This window comes from Arvicanthis niloticus, chromosome 16, assembly GCF_011762505.2.
Source record: "Arvicanthis niloticus isolate mArvNil1 chromosome 16, mArvNil1.pat.X, whole genome shotgun sequence".
Taxonomy (NCBI): Eukaryota; Metazoa; Chordata; class Mammalia; order Rodentia; family Muridae; genus Arvicanthis; species Arvicanthis niloticus.
In genome coordinates, this window is record NC_047673.1 from 14,682,238 (window position 1) to 14,699,418 (window position 17,181).

Here is a 17,181-nt window from a genome sequence, read left to right on the forward strand (position 1 = left end):
GGTTTTGTTTGGGGTGGCGGTTGCAGCTCTTGTTTCCTTTTTGGTTTGTGGTTAGATGAATGTTAAAGGTCGTTTGGTTGGGAATTTGTATGACTTATCTCGAATTCAAAAACTGAATTCCTTACGAGTAGGATTCCTGTGAATCTAAGATGTCACTTTTACTGATCCTCTTGGGAATCCTGCCCTCTCACTGTCCTGTGCTCCTCTGATTGCACCTCCATGGTCTCCCTCCTCTCTCGCTGTCTCCGCTCCTCTCCCTGCGTTCATCCTTTTCCCTCTGTTCTGTTCTGACTAGTCCTGGGGCCTCCGTGCTGTCCAAAGGCCTGTGTCTGGGCTGAGTAGAATCCCTGTCAGTGCCACCTAAGCTTCTCAAATGGGTTACCCTTTAAGACCCTTGTTTAAGCCCTGTAGAAAATCACCCCACTGCATATGAGGCCACTAATGCTTCCACACTGGCAGACAAGCCTTGCTTTATGCCACCATAAGAAGCTCACTAAGAGTTGGCAAGCTTTCTCCCTTTCACTTCCTGTCTTCACTTAGCACCTACCCTTCCTCATACCTCGTCCTCCCCCTCACTGACCCCCACTTAATCATCCAGACACTGCCTAGCACCGCAAAGAAGCCTGCCTCCCATGTCCTCCCGTTCACTTGGTATCTTGGTCGCATACTCGGTGCCTTTCTGCTTTGTAGGATGTCTTTATCTCGGGTTAGAGTCTCTCCTCAGTTTTCTTCTGGGCATGCCGATGACCCTGTACCCTTCCGCAGTTCCCGACACTGAGGCGGCTCCCGCCCACTGCCTGACCCCGTGCAGCCACGCCTTGTGCTGCTCCTTCACTCTGTCCATCTGTCTTTCCTTCTTCCCACAACCCCCACCTCACTGTAATTTATAGTCAGCAAGAAAAATGATGGTGGCTCTCAGGAGGGAAAATGGAGTCCATGCGTGACAGGGTGAGTTTAGAGTATCTGCCTACATCACCAGGTTAACTTTATAGGACCGTTATAAAACCATAAAGTTAACACTCTTACATTACAGTTCAGGGCTAGGAAACATGACCCTAACTGTGGCTTTACGTGGAAGTCAGCCAGTTGCTGCTGGCTCAGGTCACAGAGGTAGAGCCCAGGAAACTGTCCAATGCCCCAAAGACTTGCCACCTTATGGTAGCACACGGCTGATTCTTTCTTTACCCAATACACACTTCAGAGATGTGTATAGTGCCGCACCCAGCCTTGGCTCAAAGGCCAGCATGCCTGGCCTTCACCAAAGCAGCTGTCCACTGTGCCTCATATGCTAGGACCTATGTGGCCTTAGATGACTCTCCTGCCACTCAGATATCTTTGAAGAAAAGGCCAGGGGGGTGCTTAAGGACACTGGTGCTGCCAGGAAACCTGGTTTTCAGCGTTAACATTTGGGATTAACAGTCCACTCTATTAGCCTATCCCTTTCGTTGTCCTGTGTTCTGTTTGCCCTTTTCACCAACTGCTGCTGAAAGAGATATCTCCCAGCGGACACTCAGTGCTCCCTGCCCAGCTGACACTCAGTGCTCCCTGCCCAGCTGACAGATACTCTCAGTGCTCCCTGCCCAGCTGACAGATACTCTGAGTGCTCCCTGCCCAGCTGACAGTGCTCCCTGCCCAGCTGACAGATACTCTGAGTGCTCCCTGCCCAGCTGACAGTGCTCCCTGCCCAGCTGACAGATACTCTCAGTGCTCCCTGCCATATATGCTTATGAAAATGTCTGCAGTGACTATAGTCTAGAAAAACATCAAGCCTAGAACACAAGGCCAGACTCAGAGCTCCCCATATTGCAAGCAAAATCTGAGAGCAGACGCCCAGCTTCAGGTTAACTTTCTCAGTTATTTTTCACATGTGAGACAAAAACCAAAGGGAATACAGCATGTTTCTCTCTCCCACATGGACCAATATGACATGGTTGATCCCTAACTTGTCTCATGGACTACAAAACAGAACAAAAGTTCCTCCCATATACTCTTTTAAAAATGTTATTGTGTGTGTGGCGTTTAACTCCCTGCCTGGTGTGGCGGCCAGGCTTCACAGCAGAACAACTCATCAGCACCCTCGCCCTCACGGGAGAGCTGTCAGTCGTTCTGACCGACGACAACATGATTAGCACTTTGTAAGAAAACAGTTCATAGAAAATTAAACTCAGGGACGTGTTGTAGATGCTCTCTCACTGCCAGGTAGCTAAGATGCTGTTTTGTGTATCAATCAGTGTTTTAATTGATCTCTCCATCCATAGGGTCCGCTGTTTGGCAGTTGATCGCATCCTTCCTGAGACTCCCGATCTCAGGGACGCACTGCATCGTCGGCTCTACCATCGGCTTCTCGCTCGTGGCCATTGGCCCGAAAGGAGTGCAGTGGATGGAACTCGTCAAGATTGGTAATGGCTGTCTTCTTTTACCTTTAGCCAATACGCTTCACCTCTGCTAGAGGAAGTTTTATTAAGAGGTACTTTCATTATATTGTTTCCCCAGATAATAAGGTTTAGACCTGGGTTGTATAAGTAATGTAGCAAGGTCACTGTTACATGTCAGTTTTAACGCCACTCTTTCAAAATATCACAGCATCATCTAGCTGTGAAAATCAGCATCTTATTTGTTCTTGCCAAGAAAAGAAATTTATCTCATTGAAATCAGCATAGTAGTCTGAGAAAGACTAGGCCTAGGCCCACATGAGAAAAAGCCTTTCATCCAAGTGTCCGTGTTCATGGTCATGGAGGCTCAGAATGAAGCCCGTATTCTTTATATCACTGCTTAGTGGGAACTAATCTGTAAACTCTTGGTGGATGGAACCTAGCAGCCGTAACCAGCTGTATGTGACTGTGTTTGTTCCCAAGGAGAGTGAGGGACTCCTGAGCTCTGACACAAGGCAGACAGTTCTGGTGACAGCTATTAATATCTGTCTATATTGCCTCTTGGTGTGTTGCTTAAATCTCTTGAGTTGAAATCTTAACATTCACTGAATATTCTTTTTAATCGTCCAGTTGCCTCCTGGTTTATATCTCCACTTCTTTCTGGCTTCATGTCTGGTGTGCTGTTCATACTAATCAGAATGTTCATCCTGACAAAGGTAAGTGTGGCTGCTTCTTTTGTTTCTGTTTTAGAACTGATTTCTGTTCTACTTAGTAGAAGTTAGTAACAGTACGTCGGTGGGAGAATTGTACTTTCATTGCCCAGACACGCCTGGCATTTGAGTTACAGGTTGTCAGGAGGGGTCAGAGGCCTCGGGGAATGGCCGAGACTCTCCAGGGCCTTGCACACACATGGTGTTTTTGGCTGGACTCTATGGTTTACTTCATTAGCCCACACTCCCAGAAATTAGGCTTACATCTCAAAAGTGAGATGTGATTACTTCCTGGTTGTCAAACAGAATAAAATAAGCCTTAGGGTTTTGAAATTGAATCAATAATTACAACCAGCTGTATAATCTTCTTACTCAGTGTAAGGCTGCTGACCTAGTCAGGGTGACTACAGCTTTGATGGACACTGTTGGCACCGTGACCATAACAACTGGGAGAAAGGGTTTATCATACTTAGACCTCCCAGTCACAGTCTATCACTGAGAAGTCAGGATAGAAATCAAGCAGGGCAGGAACCTGGAGGCAGGAGCTGATGCTAAGGCCATGGAGGGATGTTACTTACTGGCCTGTTCCTCATGGCTTGCTCAGCCTGCTTTCTTATAGAACCCAGGACCACCAGCTCAGGGATGGCCCCACCCACACTGGGCTGGGCCCATCACATCAATCACTAATTAAGAAAATGCCCTACAGGCTTGCCTACAGCCAGATCTAACAGGTTCCCATCTCCTGGGTGACTATAGCTTGTGTCAAGTTGATGTAAAGCTAGCCCTCACGGTGCTTTTACATTTTGTTTTGTTTTGTTTTGTTTTGTTTTTAAATAGAGAAACACTGGGTTAATTTAAGAGGATTTAAAAAAAAAAAAAAGCGGGGGTGGGGGGGGTGGCGCATGCCTTTAATCCCAGCACTTGGGAGGGGAGGCAGAGGCAGGTGGATTTCTGAGTTCGAGGCCAGCCTGGTCTACAAAGTGAGTTCCAGGACAGCCAAGGCTACACAGACAAACCCTGTCTCGAAAAACCAAAAAAAAAAAAAAAAAAAAAAGGAAACAAAGAGATTCCTTTTGTCTAAAAAGATAAAACCCAAAACATTGAAATCAAATTTGTTGGGCATGGTGGCACTAGCCTTTAATCCCAGCACCCTGAAGATAGAGGTCAGCAGGTTGACCATATAGGTCAAGGCTAGTCTGAGCTAAACAGTGAGTTCCATTAGAAGTGTTCATGGCTTCCCCATCACTGTGAGGAAAGACCTAAAACAAACAGCTTACAAGGATGTTACCTGGGGCCAGGATTTCCAAGGTTTCCACCCACAGTTATTTGTCGCCCTTGCCTTGAGGCAGCAGTAGCCCAGTCCATCCTGGGACATCCAGAGGAGTCCATTCCCCTGGGCCCTTGCAGTATATCTCTACTCTGTCCGGTTTCAGGGCCCTCCCCACACAGCCTAATGTCCTCCTGCTGTGCCCCGTCTCTGAGGCTCTCTCATCTCCTCTTAGTGTCTTTAGGGGACATACAGGATCCAAGGTGGAGCCGACCACCTCCCGCTAACTGTAGCTTTGTAGCCGTTACCCCTGCTCTCCTCATCCTTCCCCTTTTTGTCCCCTTTGTCTGTGGGGACCTTCCTGCTACTCTGTACTTGTGCGTGGTCAGCTTTCATTCTGCAGATAAATCCACTACAGTGCTTTCCTTACTGTACCCAGCCTATTTCATGTTACATAGTGCCCTCTAGTTCTACCCATGTTCCTGGGCTCCTCTTACGGATGAATGATATATCTATAATGTTGATACATTATTATGATATAGATATAACATAATGATATATAATATATCTATGATATTCTATATCATATATGTATCATATCACAGTTTTAGCTCTTTGATTCATCCTTGGACACTTGGTTGATTGTTGAAATATTTGATAAGCTATAAAGTCTACCATGTTTAACTTTATTTATTCTATGTGTGTGCGTGTGGTTGGAGGACACATGTGCATGCATGTGTGTGGAAGTCAGAGAACAACCTTGTGAAGCTGGTTCTCTCTATTGCTATGTGGTTTCCAGGAGTTGAACTTGGGTTGTCAGAGCACATACAAAGCACTTAAACCCACTGTGCCATCTCACCAGCCCTTAGGCCTATGTTCAGTGGATGTGTTACACACTTGTCTTCTCCAGTCACACTTACACCCACTGAGCCATCTCACCAGCCCTTAGGCCTGTTCAGTGGATGTGTTACACACTTGTCTTCCCTGGTCACAGTTCCACGTTTTGCTGTGGTCAGATGTAGTCTGACATGCTAAATGGAGAGTTGCACAGATGACAAATGTGCAAGTTTTATGTTGCCTCCACAGTAATGTGATAAAATCACACCCTCCACAGCACCCAGCACAAGGTGTGACCTCCTCTGCCCAGAGCATCCATGGTGTTGATCTCTTAGCCATCTCTGTTACTGTAGTATTCGTGTTGGAGAAACTCTTCTGTGGAAGCCCAGTGCCTTATCATTTACCTTAATTCATGCCTTTACATGGGGACTGTGGCATCTCTCATCATCATTAGAGGAAGAAGGGCGAATGAGAGAGAAAAGACATTCACATGACTGCATGTGTGTGGTCATGATACCTTTGTAACAGTACTATTATTAATCTCTTCCTGTGCCTCATTGTAAGTCTGTCATAGGTGTGTATGTGTGCGTGCACTCCGTGTGTGTGTGTGTGTGTGTGTGTGTGTGTGTGTGTGTGTGTGTACAGAAGAGCTGGTTCTGCTCACTCAGTACATTAAGGACATGCCTTCCTTCCTCCGTGTGTTCCTGTTAGCCATTGAAGGTTCATTCTCTTGAATAAGCACAAACTTGATAATCAGTGTGTCTCAGCATCCTTTCTCTGGGCTAGGATTGGCCACATCAAGTTAGCTTACATTTTGGCTACCAGCCTTCACTGGCCAGTACTGCTTCTTCTACCTAGACTTTATCCTCAATCAGAACACTCCTATCCAGCTTCCTGGTATCATTTTCCAGAACACCTCTCCTATCACAGAGTTGGCAATTTCCTCCTTTCTGCTCTGGAGTGTTCTGCCCTCTCTTGGTAGTGTGTGGTGTGTGGTTTGTTATCTCTTCCCTCCTGCCTGCTTGCCCTGTGACTGATTGGTCAGGGTGGAGACCATGAGTGTCTCAGTCACTCTCTTGTGCTTACCTTTAAAGATACTTGCTAACAATTTTTAAGATAATATAATGCCACTGAGCACCTCTAACAGAACCAGACTCTAATTCCACTGGAGACCACTGGGGTCTCTGTTCATTAAGAGGCAAGTTCTGAATCCAGAATCTCTGGTATTTTGTGGTTCTCCCTCTCTTCCTCCTTCTCTCCCTCCCTCTTTCTCTCCTCTCTTTTTCTCCCTCTTTCCTTCTTTCCCTCCCTCCTTCACTCCCTCCCTACCACCTTGCCTTTTTTTCTTTTCCTCCCCAATTCTCTCTATCTCTCTATAATTCATACTATCATGAGAGTTCATTAAAAGAAACCAGATACAAATCTATTGGGCCTGAAAAGTGTGTTTGTAAAGAACAGAACATTTCTGAAAAGAGGTAAGATTCAAATCAATTCTTTCTAAAAGATGATTTTTTAAAAAATTAATTATCTCTTCATGGGCCTTTTAGAATCTCCACAGATAAGGCTACAACAGACCTGTGTGTTAACACTTCCCTGGCACACGAGACACACCACACACCACCCAAGACCACTGCCCCAACCACCACTCAAGCACACCTGACCCAACCCACCACGATCCTATCCACCAACCCATATCTACCCCAGCCACACAACCTCAGCTCACCCCAGCACAGCCCCGCCCACTGCACCCTACCCAAGCCAACTCCACCTCCCCTCACCCAAGCCCCACTTCTCAAAAAATGGACCCAACACCTAATTTCGATGCAGAAAGCTCAGTTTTTCTGCCAACACCATCCACAGGCTGAGCCAGCCTTTGTCACTACTACCCTGACTTGCCGACTGCATGTTTAAAACACCCCATTCCTCTTCAACCTTTTATTCACTTGCATGGATGCCTTGTTGTTCTCAACAAAAACAAAATGTCAGAGAGAGGGAATGGGAGAGAATATGTTGGATTTTGGATGAGTGACAGATGGAAGGAGGATGGAAAGAAGAACAGGAGGAGGAAAGGGAGGTCAGTCTCAAGGAGTCATTTGTCTCCTGCTGTCTACCTTCGTGGGTAGGAGGAGTCCTTAGAAAGCCATGGTTCTCAAGAAAATAGTGCTTTTTTCTAAAGCCAGTAACAGGCGGCACCTGGGTGGCCTCTGGTTTTCAGTTCAGCTAGGGCTCTTTGTGTGGTAAGTCTCAGGTGGCAGGCGAGCTTGTCACCCCCTCATCCAGCCCAGTGTTTTATTTGCTTTCCTGTTTGCCCCTCTCATGCCTCCCTGCCTGGTCTGGGCAGAGCTCACACACAGCAGGAACCTTTTGAGTCCCTCTTTTACATTCTGTGCACTTCACTACCTTCAGCACAAGCCTCTGGATCAGTGCCTGTGCAGACTCGAGGCGTTCCAGCAGATCTTGCTGAGCTGTGCTTCTCTGCCAGCATCCTTCCTGCGGTTACACCTCTGAAGTTGTCTTCACCCTCTACTACGAAGCTCACCTCAGGGTCCTGCGGCTCCTTTTCCTTTGATCTTGACAACTGACCTATTTACCCAAGTGTATCAGGGTGTATTTAGAGATCAATCACTTAAGTAACAACCGTGCACTAGTACAGCTTTGATGTGTTTCTAGCCTACATTGTTCCATTACTATTACGTTAAGTGTTTTATAGGTCTGCTTAACATAGCCTTTTTAGAGGCTGGAGAGATGGCTCAGCAGGTAGGAGTGCTTGCTGCTCTTGCAGAAGATCCAAGTTCAGTTCCCAGCATCCACATGACAGCACTAGACCATCTGAAACTCCAGTCTCAGGGTTCCAACGCCCTCTTCTGGCCTACATGGGCACTGCATCTCTGTAATACACAGATACATGCAGGCAAAACACCCATCCATATTCATAAAGTAAAAATAAGTAAATCTCTTTTAAAAATAGCATCTTAATAGCTTTACATATGTAACATCATTGAAATACTTGCAGTGCCATTCTTGTGGGTGTACTTAAGAGAACGTCATGAGCCAACTCCCAGAACTACAAATAAACATCCCATTACACGAAGATCCCACAATTCTTACTAACATTCAGTAGCCTGTATACTTATATATAAGTACCTTATAAAAAGATTTTGAAAATCATAGCACATGTAAGAATGTTTGCTTTATATAACTGATTTATTATTATTGTTGGGAGGGAGGGAGGGCACATGTTGGAGCATGCATGTAGAGGTCAGGGACAACCTCCAGGAGTCTGTCCTCTTCTACGGTCTACATTCCCACGAGTTCTAGAGATTGAACTCAGAGCGTCACCACTGAACATCCAGTATTTACCTCCTCAGCCACCCTGCTGTCCCTGAAATAAATATATATTTTTTCTTCCTAAATTTAATGTTTATGGGTATTTGGCCTTCAAGTATGTCTGTGCAGCACATTTGTGCCTGGTGCCCACACAGGGTATTAGGTCTCCTAGAACTGGAGTTAGACATGATTATGAGCTACGATGTGGGGGCTGGGAATCAGATCCAGGCCCCCTTGAAGAGTAGCCAGTGCTCTTAACTGCTGAGCCATCTTTCCACCCTACTTTATATTTTTTAATATAGCTAAAAGCATGTCTAGCCATAGTGTCATATAAAGTATACCATCAATGCAAATGGTGGCTGTCACTTGACTCTCTAGAATCCTCAGAGGGTAGAGTCTAAGGATAGTGGTCAAGAGCAGACTCTTAGGCACGAAGACGATCCTAGCGGGAGAAGAAAGCACTATATAGGTTTAGATGAAGTCATGGCCAAACACTGGGCTTGGGACCTCAGACACAGGCCTCCCAAGTAGTTTTCTGTCTCTATGTGTGATATCAGCTCATGTGACTCCGGCACTCTCTTATGCTGGCTGCACATGTGGGCTCGCTGAACCTGCGTCTGTGTAGAAGATGTCTGAGCGGGATTCGTGTTGTGGTGATTGTGTTGCTGCCAGACGCTCACCTGCTGACCTCCCTTTACTCATCGTCCCACAGGAGGACCCTGTTCCAAACGGTCTCCAGGCACTGCCTCTGTTTTATGCTGCTACTATAGCGATAAATGTCTTTTCCATCATGTACACGGGAGCACCAGGTAAGCCCCCACCGTGGAGTCCTGAGTCTGCAGGAAGGTGTTATGACGGAACAGCAGTAACTTGCTTTGGAGCTAGTCCTGATATTGGCTAATAGTAAAAGGCATTGTTCACAGTCATTATGGGATAGTAATGATAAATGTATTTCCTTGTTTCAAATACCAAGAAGATACATGAAATACAAAACAACAGGCTTTCAGGTTAAATCCCACTCAGCCATTACCCAGCTATGTTGTCCCAGCAGCCGGCTGACAGCCTTGGCGTCTGAGAGTATGATCTTATAGCCGTGGGGGTCAGGAGGTATGTGCATCACACTTATGGTCCAGTTGTCAAGGGTGGGAGAGTGGGTCAGAAGCAGAAGTGGTCTATAGCTGCAAGCTGCAGACTCCCAGGGCATTATCAAACTGTTAGTCCCTGAACTGGTGATGATTGCTCCTGTTTTCCTATCCTAGATTGGGGGGGGTGGGGGGTGGGATGGAGAGCAGAGAGATGTGCCCCTGTAGACCCTGCACTTGGGCAGCAGAGGCCAAAAAGTTGCTTGAGTCACCAGTTCCAGGAAAGCCTAGCAATACAATAATTAATGTGAAAAAATGTCTCTGTGTGTGGCTGGTCCTTCGGAGTCGTGAGCACCCACTTCTTTTCTGTGTGAGTCCTATAAAAACCTGACGTGAGAAGATTTTCATACAAATGTAGGGAAATTAGAAGACAAGATATCACAGGACTTGCTGTTACACTGTAGCAAAAAACAAACAAACAACAACAACAACAAAAAAAAACCAAGGCCAATAAAATGTCTTGTTGGTAATAAAATACTGAGTTTATCATATGCCAGGCATTGGGGGGACAAGCCCTGCTCCATATGTATCCCCTTAAGAGACGGACTGCAATTGTCCTTACCTAATCATGGATACTTTTCCTGTTTGTTTTTGTTTTTTGTTTTTTGAGACAGGTTATCTCCACATAACCCTGGCTGTCTTGGAACTTACTATATAGACTAGGCTGGCCTCCCAAGTGCTGGGAACAAAGGTGTGCACCACTTCACCAGACCTCTGGATATATTCTTGTCAGAACAGTTGGCCACCCCAGATACCAGCTCTGGTTGGTACTGGGACTACTGAATAATAATCTGCAGACTCCTTGCATAGACTCTTAATACTTCAAATGATGGAGATGACTCTGAACACTAAGCATGTCGTAAATATAGAGATAGGCCTTCAAAGATATTGGAAGATATATTTAAGAGAATTTAGAGAAAGAATCTGTTACATTCCACATGTGCCAGGTTGCTTAAGCTGTCATACATATCAGCAGATATCATAACTGAGACACTGAGTCCTAGACTAGGTGCCTGGTGGGAATTTTGGTCCTTCAGTTTGCTGGTCACATTAACTCATACCGAGGTTTGGTTCTGATAAATCCATCTAAACATCAGCTCCATAGATTTCTATGAAATATTTCTCACAATAATTGTGAAGTATTCACAGCGTCTGTAATGTCTCATCACCATACAGTTTCGTTTCCCCAGAATGACTCACTGTACCGGCAAGATGGTTGTCTTAGCCAAGACGCATAACATACATAGTGATAACCGATAGGTAAGAGAACAGGAAGACAGGCGGATGTAAACACTGGAAGGCTTATGATAAATCCCAGTGTCTCCTGACATTTGGAAAAATGAGGAAGCAATAGTAGAGGGCAGGAAAAGAATACCTCTCAGTGACATACAACTAAGTCAGAGTGAGGACCACAGGCTGGGTGCATTCGCATCGCATGTGGTAACACCAGAATGCAGATTGTCTGGTCTAGCACGGGGCCTAGTCCTCTGCAGTCTGTATGCCACAGGGCCTCAGGGGACAGTTCAGGGTCCATAACACTAGGCACTTTCTGGTTGTCCCCTTTTGAAGCAGATCTTGCTATGTTGCCCAGGCCGTTCCAGAATTTCTGTGATTAAATGATCCTCGCTCCACAGATGGAAGCACCTGACTGATCTCACTTCTGCCATAAGCATTACTTCTTCACTATAGTTTTCATGTGATGGTGCCTTAAAAAGTTCTGACCAGGGTCTTCACTGCATTTGTGAAAAGTGTGTGCGTGTTGGTGTGTATGTTTGTGCATGCACGAGCGCATGTGCAGGAATACACATGGCACCGCACATAGGTGAAGGTCAGAGGCAGCTTGCAGCAGTCACCTTCCAAGGTCTTCTGTTTCTGCCATTGCACAGCTACTCCAGTCTCACTGGCCTGGGAGTGTCTGGTAATTGTCTTGTCCTGCCTCCCACCTTTCTGCTATAGGACTGTGGGGTTACAGATGCTTGTCACTACAGCCTGGGTTTTGTTTTGCTTTGCTTTTTTAATGTGGGTTCTGGTATGGGATGCAGGTTGTATAGTGAGTGCTTTTACACCCACCACTCCCTGAGCCCTGTCCCTGACCCTGCTCACTCCTTTCTATCAGCAAAGGAGTCCTCAGACACAGCCCAGCCTGGTTTCTAGCTTTTCTAGAGAAGAACAATTTTTGACGCATAGCTACCACAGCAGCATCACTCATTCCTTCCCTCCTCTTCCTTCTCCTCAGCATCCTTTTTCTCCTCCCCTACTTCCTCTTCCTCCATCTTCTTCTTCCTCCATCTCTTCTTCCTCCTCTTCCTCCTCTATTCCCTCCTCTTCTTCCATCTCCTCCTCCTTCGTTCCCTCCTCCTCCATTTCCTCTTCTATCCCCTCATTCTCCTCCATCTCCTCCTTCTCATCTTTTCCTCCATCTTCTCCTCCATTCCCTCCTCCATCTCCTCATCCTCCTCTATCTTCTCCTCCTCCTCTTCCTCCTCTATTCTCATCTCATCCTCCTCTATCCCCTTCCCCTTCATCTTCTCTTCCATCCCCTCATCTTCCTCCATCTCCTCCATCATCTCCTCTATCCCTCCATCTCCTCATCCTCCTTCATCCCCTTCTCCTCCTCCATATTCCCCTCCATCTCCTCTTCCATCCCCTCATCTTCCTCCATCTCCTCCTCTTCATCTCCTCCATCCCTCCTCCTCCTCAGCTCCTCCATCCCTCCATCTCCTCATCCTCCTTCATCCCCTTCTCCTCCTCCATCTCCTCCTTGTCCTCCATCTTTGTTTTGTCCTCCTCCCCATCCTCTGTCTTCTCCATCTCCCTCTCCTGTTTCTTCTCTGCTTTCTCTTCTCCCCTCCTTTTCCTCCCTCTCTTCCAGTTCTAGCTGCTTCTTACCCAAGCCCAAGGAAGGCAGCTCACTAGAACCTGTCAGGCCCCTCAGCATTTGTAAGAGGCAGTGTCCTCTTCCAGGCTCTCTGGGTTCCATGGATGACTGCAGCATCCAAGCTGTGGAGAAGCAGAAACTGCAGTGCTGACCAATGCTGGAGGTGAGAGTGTCTCCAGTTGCCATCAGGGGCTAGATTCAAAACAAAATTCTTTAAGTTTACTCTTTTTCCTAAAGATTTACAAGTGAGCCTAGTTTGAGAAAACTGCTGTTGTATTTTTAAAACTCCAACTATAGAACAAATTAAGGGAACCATATTTATCAAAAGCATGACTCACTTCCTTAAATCCAGCATTCTTTTTACATACATGTCTCTTCTAATACTTTGAGAATGTTGATCTAAAATAAAACAATACATAATAGCTTCATTTACCATTTAAGGAGGTATAGCAAAGATCAGGTAAACCTGTGTATGCATATGTGTGCACACATACGTGTATGCATGCGTATTACTGCGGGACGGGGTCCACGGTGTATTGTTCTATGATAAGTGAAAGCAAAGAATACTACAAAGAATACTGCATGTTGTAGAATTATGGTTCTGTTAAGTGAGCAAGCATCTGTAGCCCTGGCTGGCCTAAAACTCACCGTGTAGACCAGGCTGGCCTCTAACACACAGAGGTCCACCTCTGCCTCCTGAATGCTCGAATTAAAGGTGTGGTATCCACTTCCAATGAGAATGAACTCTTTTTTTTTTTTTTTCTAAATTGATTTTTTTGCAAACTGATCATAGTTTCCTCTCTCTTGTCTCTCAAATTCCCCTACTTCCCTACCCATCCAGTGCCAAGCCTTTCTCTCTTTCTTTAGAAAACAAACAAGCAAACAAACAAACCAGAGTTAACACACACACAGCACAAGAAACACAGATACACAAGCACATACACATGCACACACGCACACACACGCATGTGCGCACACACAGACACACATAAACACAAAATAGGAAACCATAATATATAAGCAAAAGACCAGTAAGACAAAAAATGCCCAGAGAAAGCCATGAGACCAGAAAGATTACAGAAATACCGTTGAGTTCACTTTGGTTGGGCATCTACAGCTGGGCGTGGAGCCTCCCTCAAGTGGGATTTATACCCAGTGAGACTCCACTGGAGAAAACCAGTTTTTCCTTTGCTAGTGGTTGTCAGCTGGAGATGGCTTCCTAGTTAGGGATGGAAGCCTCTGTTCACTTCCTGTCTGTCTATCTGGAGAGATCCTGTGCAGGGGCTGTGCATGCTGCCACTGTCTGTGAGTCCACAGGGGTGTCAGTCCTGCTGTGTCTGAAGACACTGTTTCCTGGGAGCCGACCATCCCCTCTGGCTCTTACGGTCTTTCCACCTCCTCTTCCATAGAGCTGCCTGAGCCCTGAGGTGAGAGATTTGATGGAGACGTGAGGACTGAGTGTTCAAGGTCTCTCACTCTGAACATTGTCCAGTTGTGGGTCTCTGTGTTAGTTCCCATCTGCTGTAGAAGGAAGCTTCTCTGATGATGGCTGAAGGAGGCACTGATCTATAGATGTAGCAGAACATTATTTGAAGTCATTTTATTGTTATGTTCCATTAGCAAATTAAATAATGTCTGGGTTTCCCCTAGGCCCGTGGCCTGTCTAGTCTCAGGTAATTGACCTCCCAGTCATGTGTTCCATCTCATGAGATGGGCTTTAAAGCCAAGCAGAGAGTGGTTGGTTACTCCTACAACCTTGGTGCCACTATCGCACCAGCGTATGGTATAGGCAGGTTAGCATCGTAGATTGCAGGGTTTGTAGCTGGGTGAATGTTTACCTTTCTCCTCTGGTGGTGTACAGAGTACCTTCTAGCACACTAGTAGGGGGTGAAGGCTCTAGTTAGACCCCAGCTTGACTTGTTCATGCTCAGTGAGATACATAGGAATTGTCTTCAGCCAAAACCTTGGCAATAGCCTGAATTTATACCTGTTTCCATGGGGCCCTTTTGGCCAACAGCACAATTATAATCCATTCTTGGTACTGATGAATGGTATCCATTGGGGCTTTCTCTCCCCCATTATTTGGTGACTCCATTTGTATTTCTGTCACATATGTATATATTTTAAGATGCTTCGACTGTAATAGGTTTTCATATAACTGCAAAGCCGGGCAGTGGTGGCGCACGCCTTTAGTCCTAGCACTTGGGAGGTAGAGGCAAGCGGATTTCTGAGTTCGAGGCCAGACTGGTCTACAGAGTGAGTCCCAGGACAGCCAGGGCTACACAGAGAAACACTGTCCCGAAAAACAAACAAACAAAATCATATAACCTCAAATGGCCCTGAGTGTTACTTTTCCCTCTTTGTATTTCACCCCTCCCCCTGCCTTCCAATTCTTAGTAACACTCTCATGTGCCTAGAAGGATACACAATGAGTAATGTCCCCTTTCTCTGGAAAGTGTACTCAGTCGGTGGTGCGTAGGACATTTCATATTTGTCCATCCTACAGCTCACCGTGATCTTGATAATACTGTTCTTGACAGCATGTATTATGTGCACCAGTGGAACCTGCACTGTGTCAGTGACAAGGACGGCTGTAGGGAGGGGTAAGCAGGGGTGAAGAAGACTGGCCTGGACTAAAGTCTTCCTAGCTTTAACACATTTGTTCTGTAGATTCTGTTGGTGATCATCATATGTTAAAAAATGAGATGCAAAACAAAATAATGTCAGTGAAATTATTTAAAAATGCTGTCATTTCTTCCCTAAATGATTTGAATATGCTTCTGTTCCTTGGGAGATTCAGAAAAGAACTAAGATATCTGAGGTTAGCACAAAATCACTATTTATCATGTCTTTGTTGTTTTGAAAATGAGAGGAGCATGAGATGAAAAAGCATTTAGTGGTGTGAGCTAAAAACAAGTCCCAGGCTTGCATTGCCCGCCCTGGCAGCCGCTTCTGGCAGAGTGAACACAAGCCATTCAAGCTGTGCCCTACTTTGTCCATCCACAGTGGGAAACAGCTCTGGTGCCTCAGTGCCCCCCTGAACTTGTGATTATTTGAAACAGTTTGAGAGCCTCCACAGGAGGACAACCCAATGCGAAGTATTTTGCCACACATTTTGCTGTCTGTGAAGCAGCCCCAAAGTATTGTATTAGAAGAAATTTTTGCTGTGTGTACATTGGTTCCAACGTTTTCCTTGTTTTTTGTTTTTTGTTTTTCTTGAATCAGTGTCTTATGGGTACACATAGCCCCATGATAGAGTTACCTTGTGTGGTTTATTGAGCTGCTCCAGGATCAAGTTCACGGTCAGAGCTGGAGAGGAGCTGGGCTGGGCTGCAGAGTTAGTTCAGCATAGCCTGAGGAGGTTCTAAGTCTGTGGCTCCTGCTGTTCCTGCAGTTTGGGAGTTGATCCATCTAAATATCTAAACCCCAGCAGCCACCTGCTAACCATAAGCGAGCCAGGGAGATATGGGGTTTGTTTTTACTCTTTAACACTCATTCTGACCTCCTTGTACCTTACTCATTTTATAGCTTCTTGTTGTTGTAAAAGTGTATAATAATACTTTGAGCTGGTTTGTTTGTACAAAATAGTTAAGGCAGCATTAGCCAAACTATCTTTCAACATGAAAAATGTGTCTAATTTACACAAATGGCATTCTTAAATTACTTGCAGTGTGTGTGTGTGTGTGTGTGTGTGTGTGTGTGTGTGTGTGTGTGTGTGTGAAATGAAGCCTGCTGGAACACATGCCAAGGCTTCTAGCTTCCCACTACTGGTCCTGGTTCATGCAGTTCCTTGGAAGGTTTTGACCAGCTCAACATGACTACTGTTTGTTTCTAAGCATAAGTAAGCAAACAGTGCAGCCAGCTTGGTATAAAACATTGGGTCTCATCTCTCCAGAACTGGTTCTAACCACGTACAGCTTCCTTGTGTGCAGGACTGGATGCTATAGCTATTTCACATCTCCTTAACGATTCCTGTATTGGCTGCTCTAAGAATTCTTACTATTGCCGGGTGGTGGTGTGGCGCATGCCTTTAATCCCAGCACTTGGGAGGCAGAGGCAGGCGGATTTCTGAGTTCGAGGCCAGCCTGGTCTACAGAGTGAGTTCCAGGACAGCCAGGGCTAAATAGAGAAACCCTGTCTCGGACCAAAAAAAAAAAAAAAAAGAATTCTTACTGTTAGAAATAGTGCTAGGGAAAGATGTGGAAAGCTGGCTCAGACCAGATCTGTGCTGCTCTAACAGAGGACCTGAGTTTAGTTCCCAGCACCCACGTCAGGCGAGTCACAACCTCCTGTCTTAGTTGGGGTTTCTACCACTTCAGTGAAACACTGACCAACAAATAAGTTGGGGAGGAAAGGCTTCAGCTTATACTTTCACATTGCTGTTCATCATCAAAGGAAGTCAGGACAGCAATCAAGCAGGGCAGGAACCTGGAGGCAGGAGCTGATGCAGAGGCCATGGAGGAGTGCTGCTTAGTGGCTTGCTTCCCCTGGCTTGCTCAGCCTGCTTTCTTATAGAACCCAGAGTCACCTGCCCAGGGATGGCACCACCCACAGTGAGCTGGGCCCTCCCATTTCAGTCCCTAAGAGAATGCCTTACAGCTAGATCTTGTGGAGGCATTTCTCAATTGAACCTCCCTCCTTTCAGCTA

At 45.9% G+C, this 17,181-nt stretch overlaps 1 protein-coding gene across 9 annotated transcripts in view; it reads left to right on the forward strand.

The window, feature by feature from the left end:
- The window catches only part of Slc20a2 (solute carrier family 20 member 2), an 85,519-nt gene that overhangs the window by 55,241 nt on the left and 13,097 nt on the right, over positions 1-17,181 (forward strand). For all 9 annotated transcript variants that reach the window (XM_076913900.1, XM_076913902.1, XM_076913897.1 and 6 more), the window contains 3 exons: positions 2,259-2,399; positions 3,003-3,088; positions 9,226-9,322. In XM_076913900.1, coding sequence (XP_076770015.1) covers positions 2,259-2,399; positions 3,003-3,088; positions 9,226-9,322 — 324 coding nt within the window. The remainder of the gene's footprint in view (positions 1-2,258; positions 2,400-3,002; positions 3,089-9,225; positions 9,323-17,181) is intronic.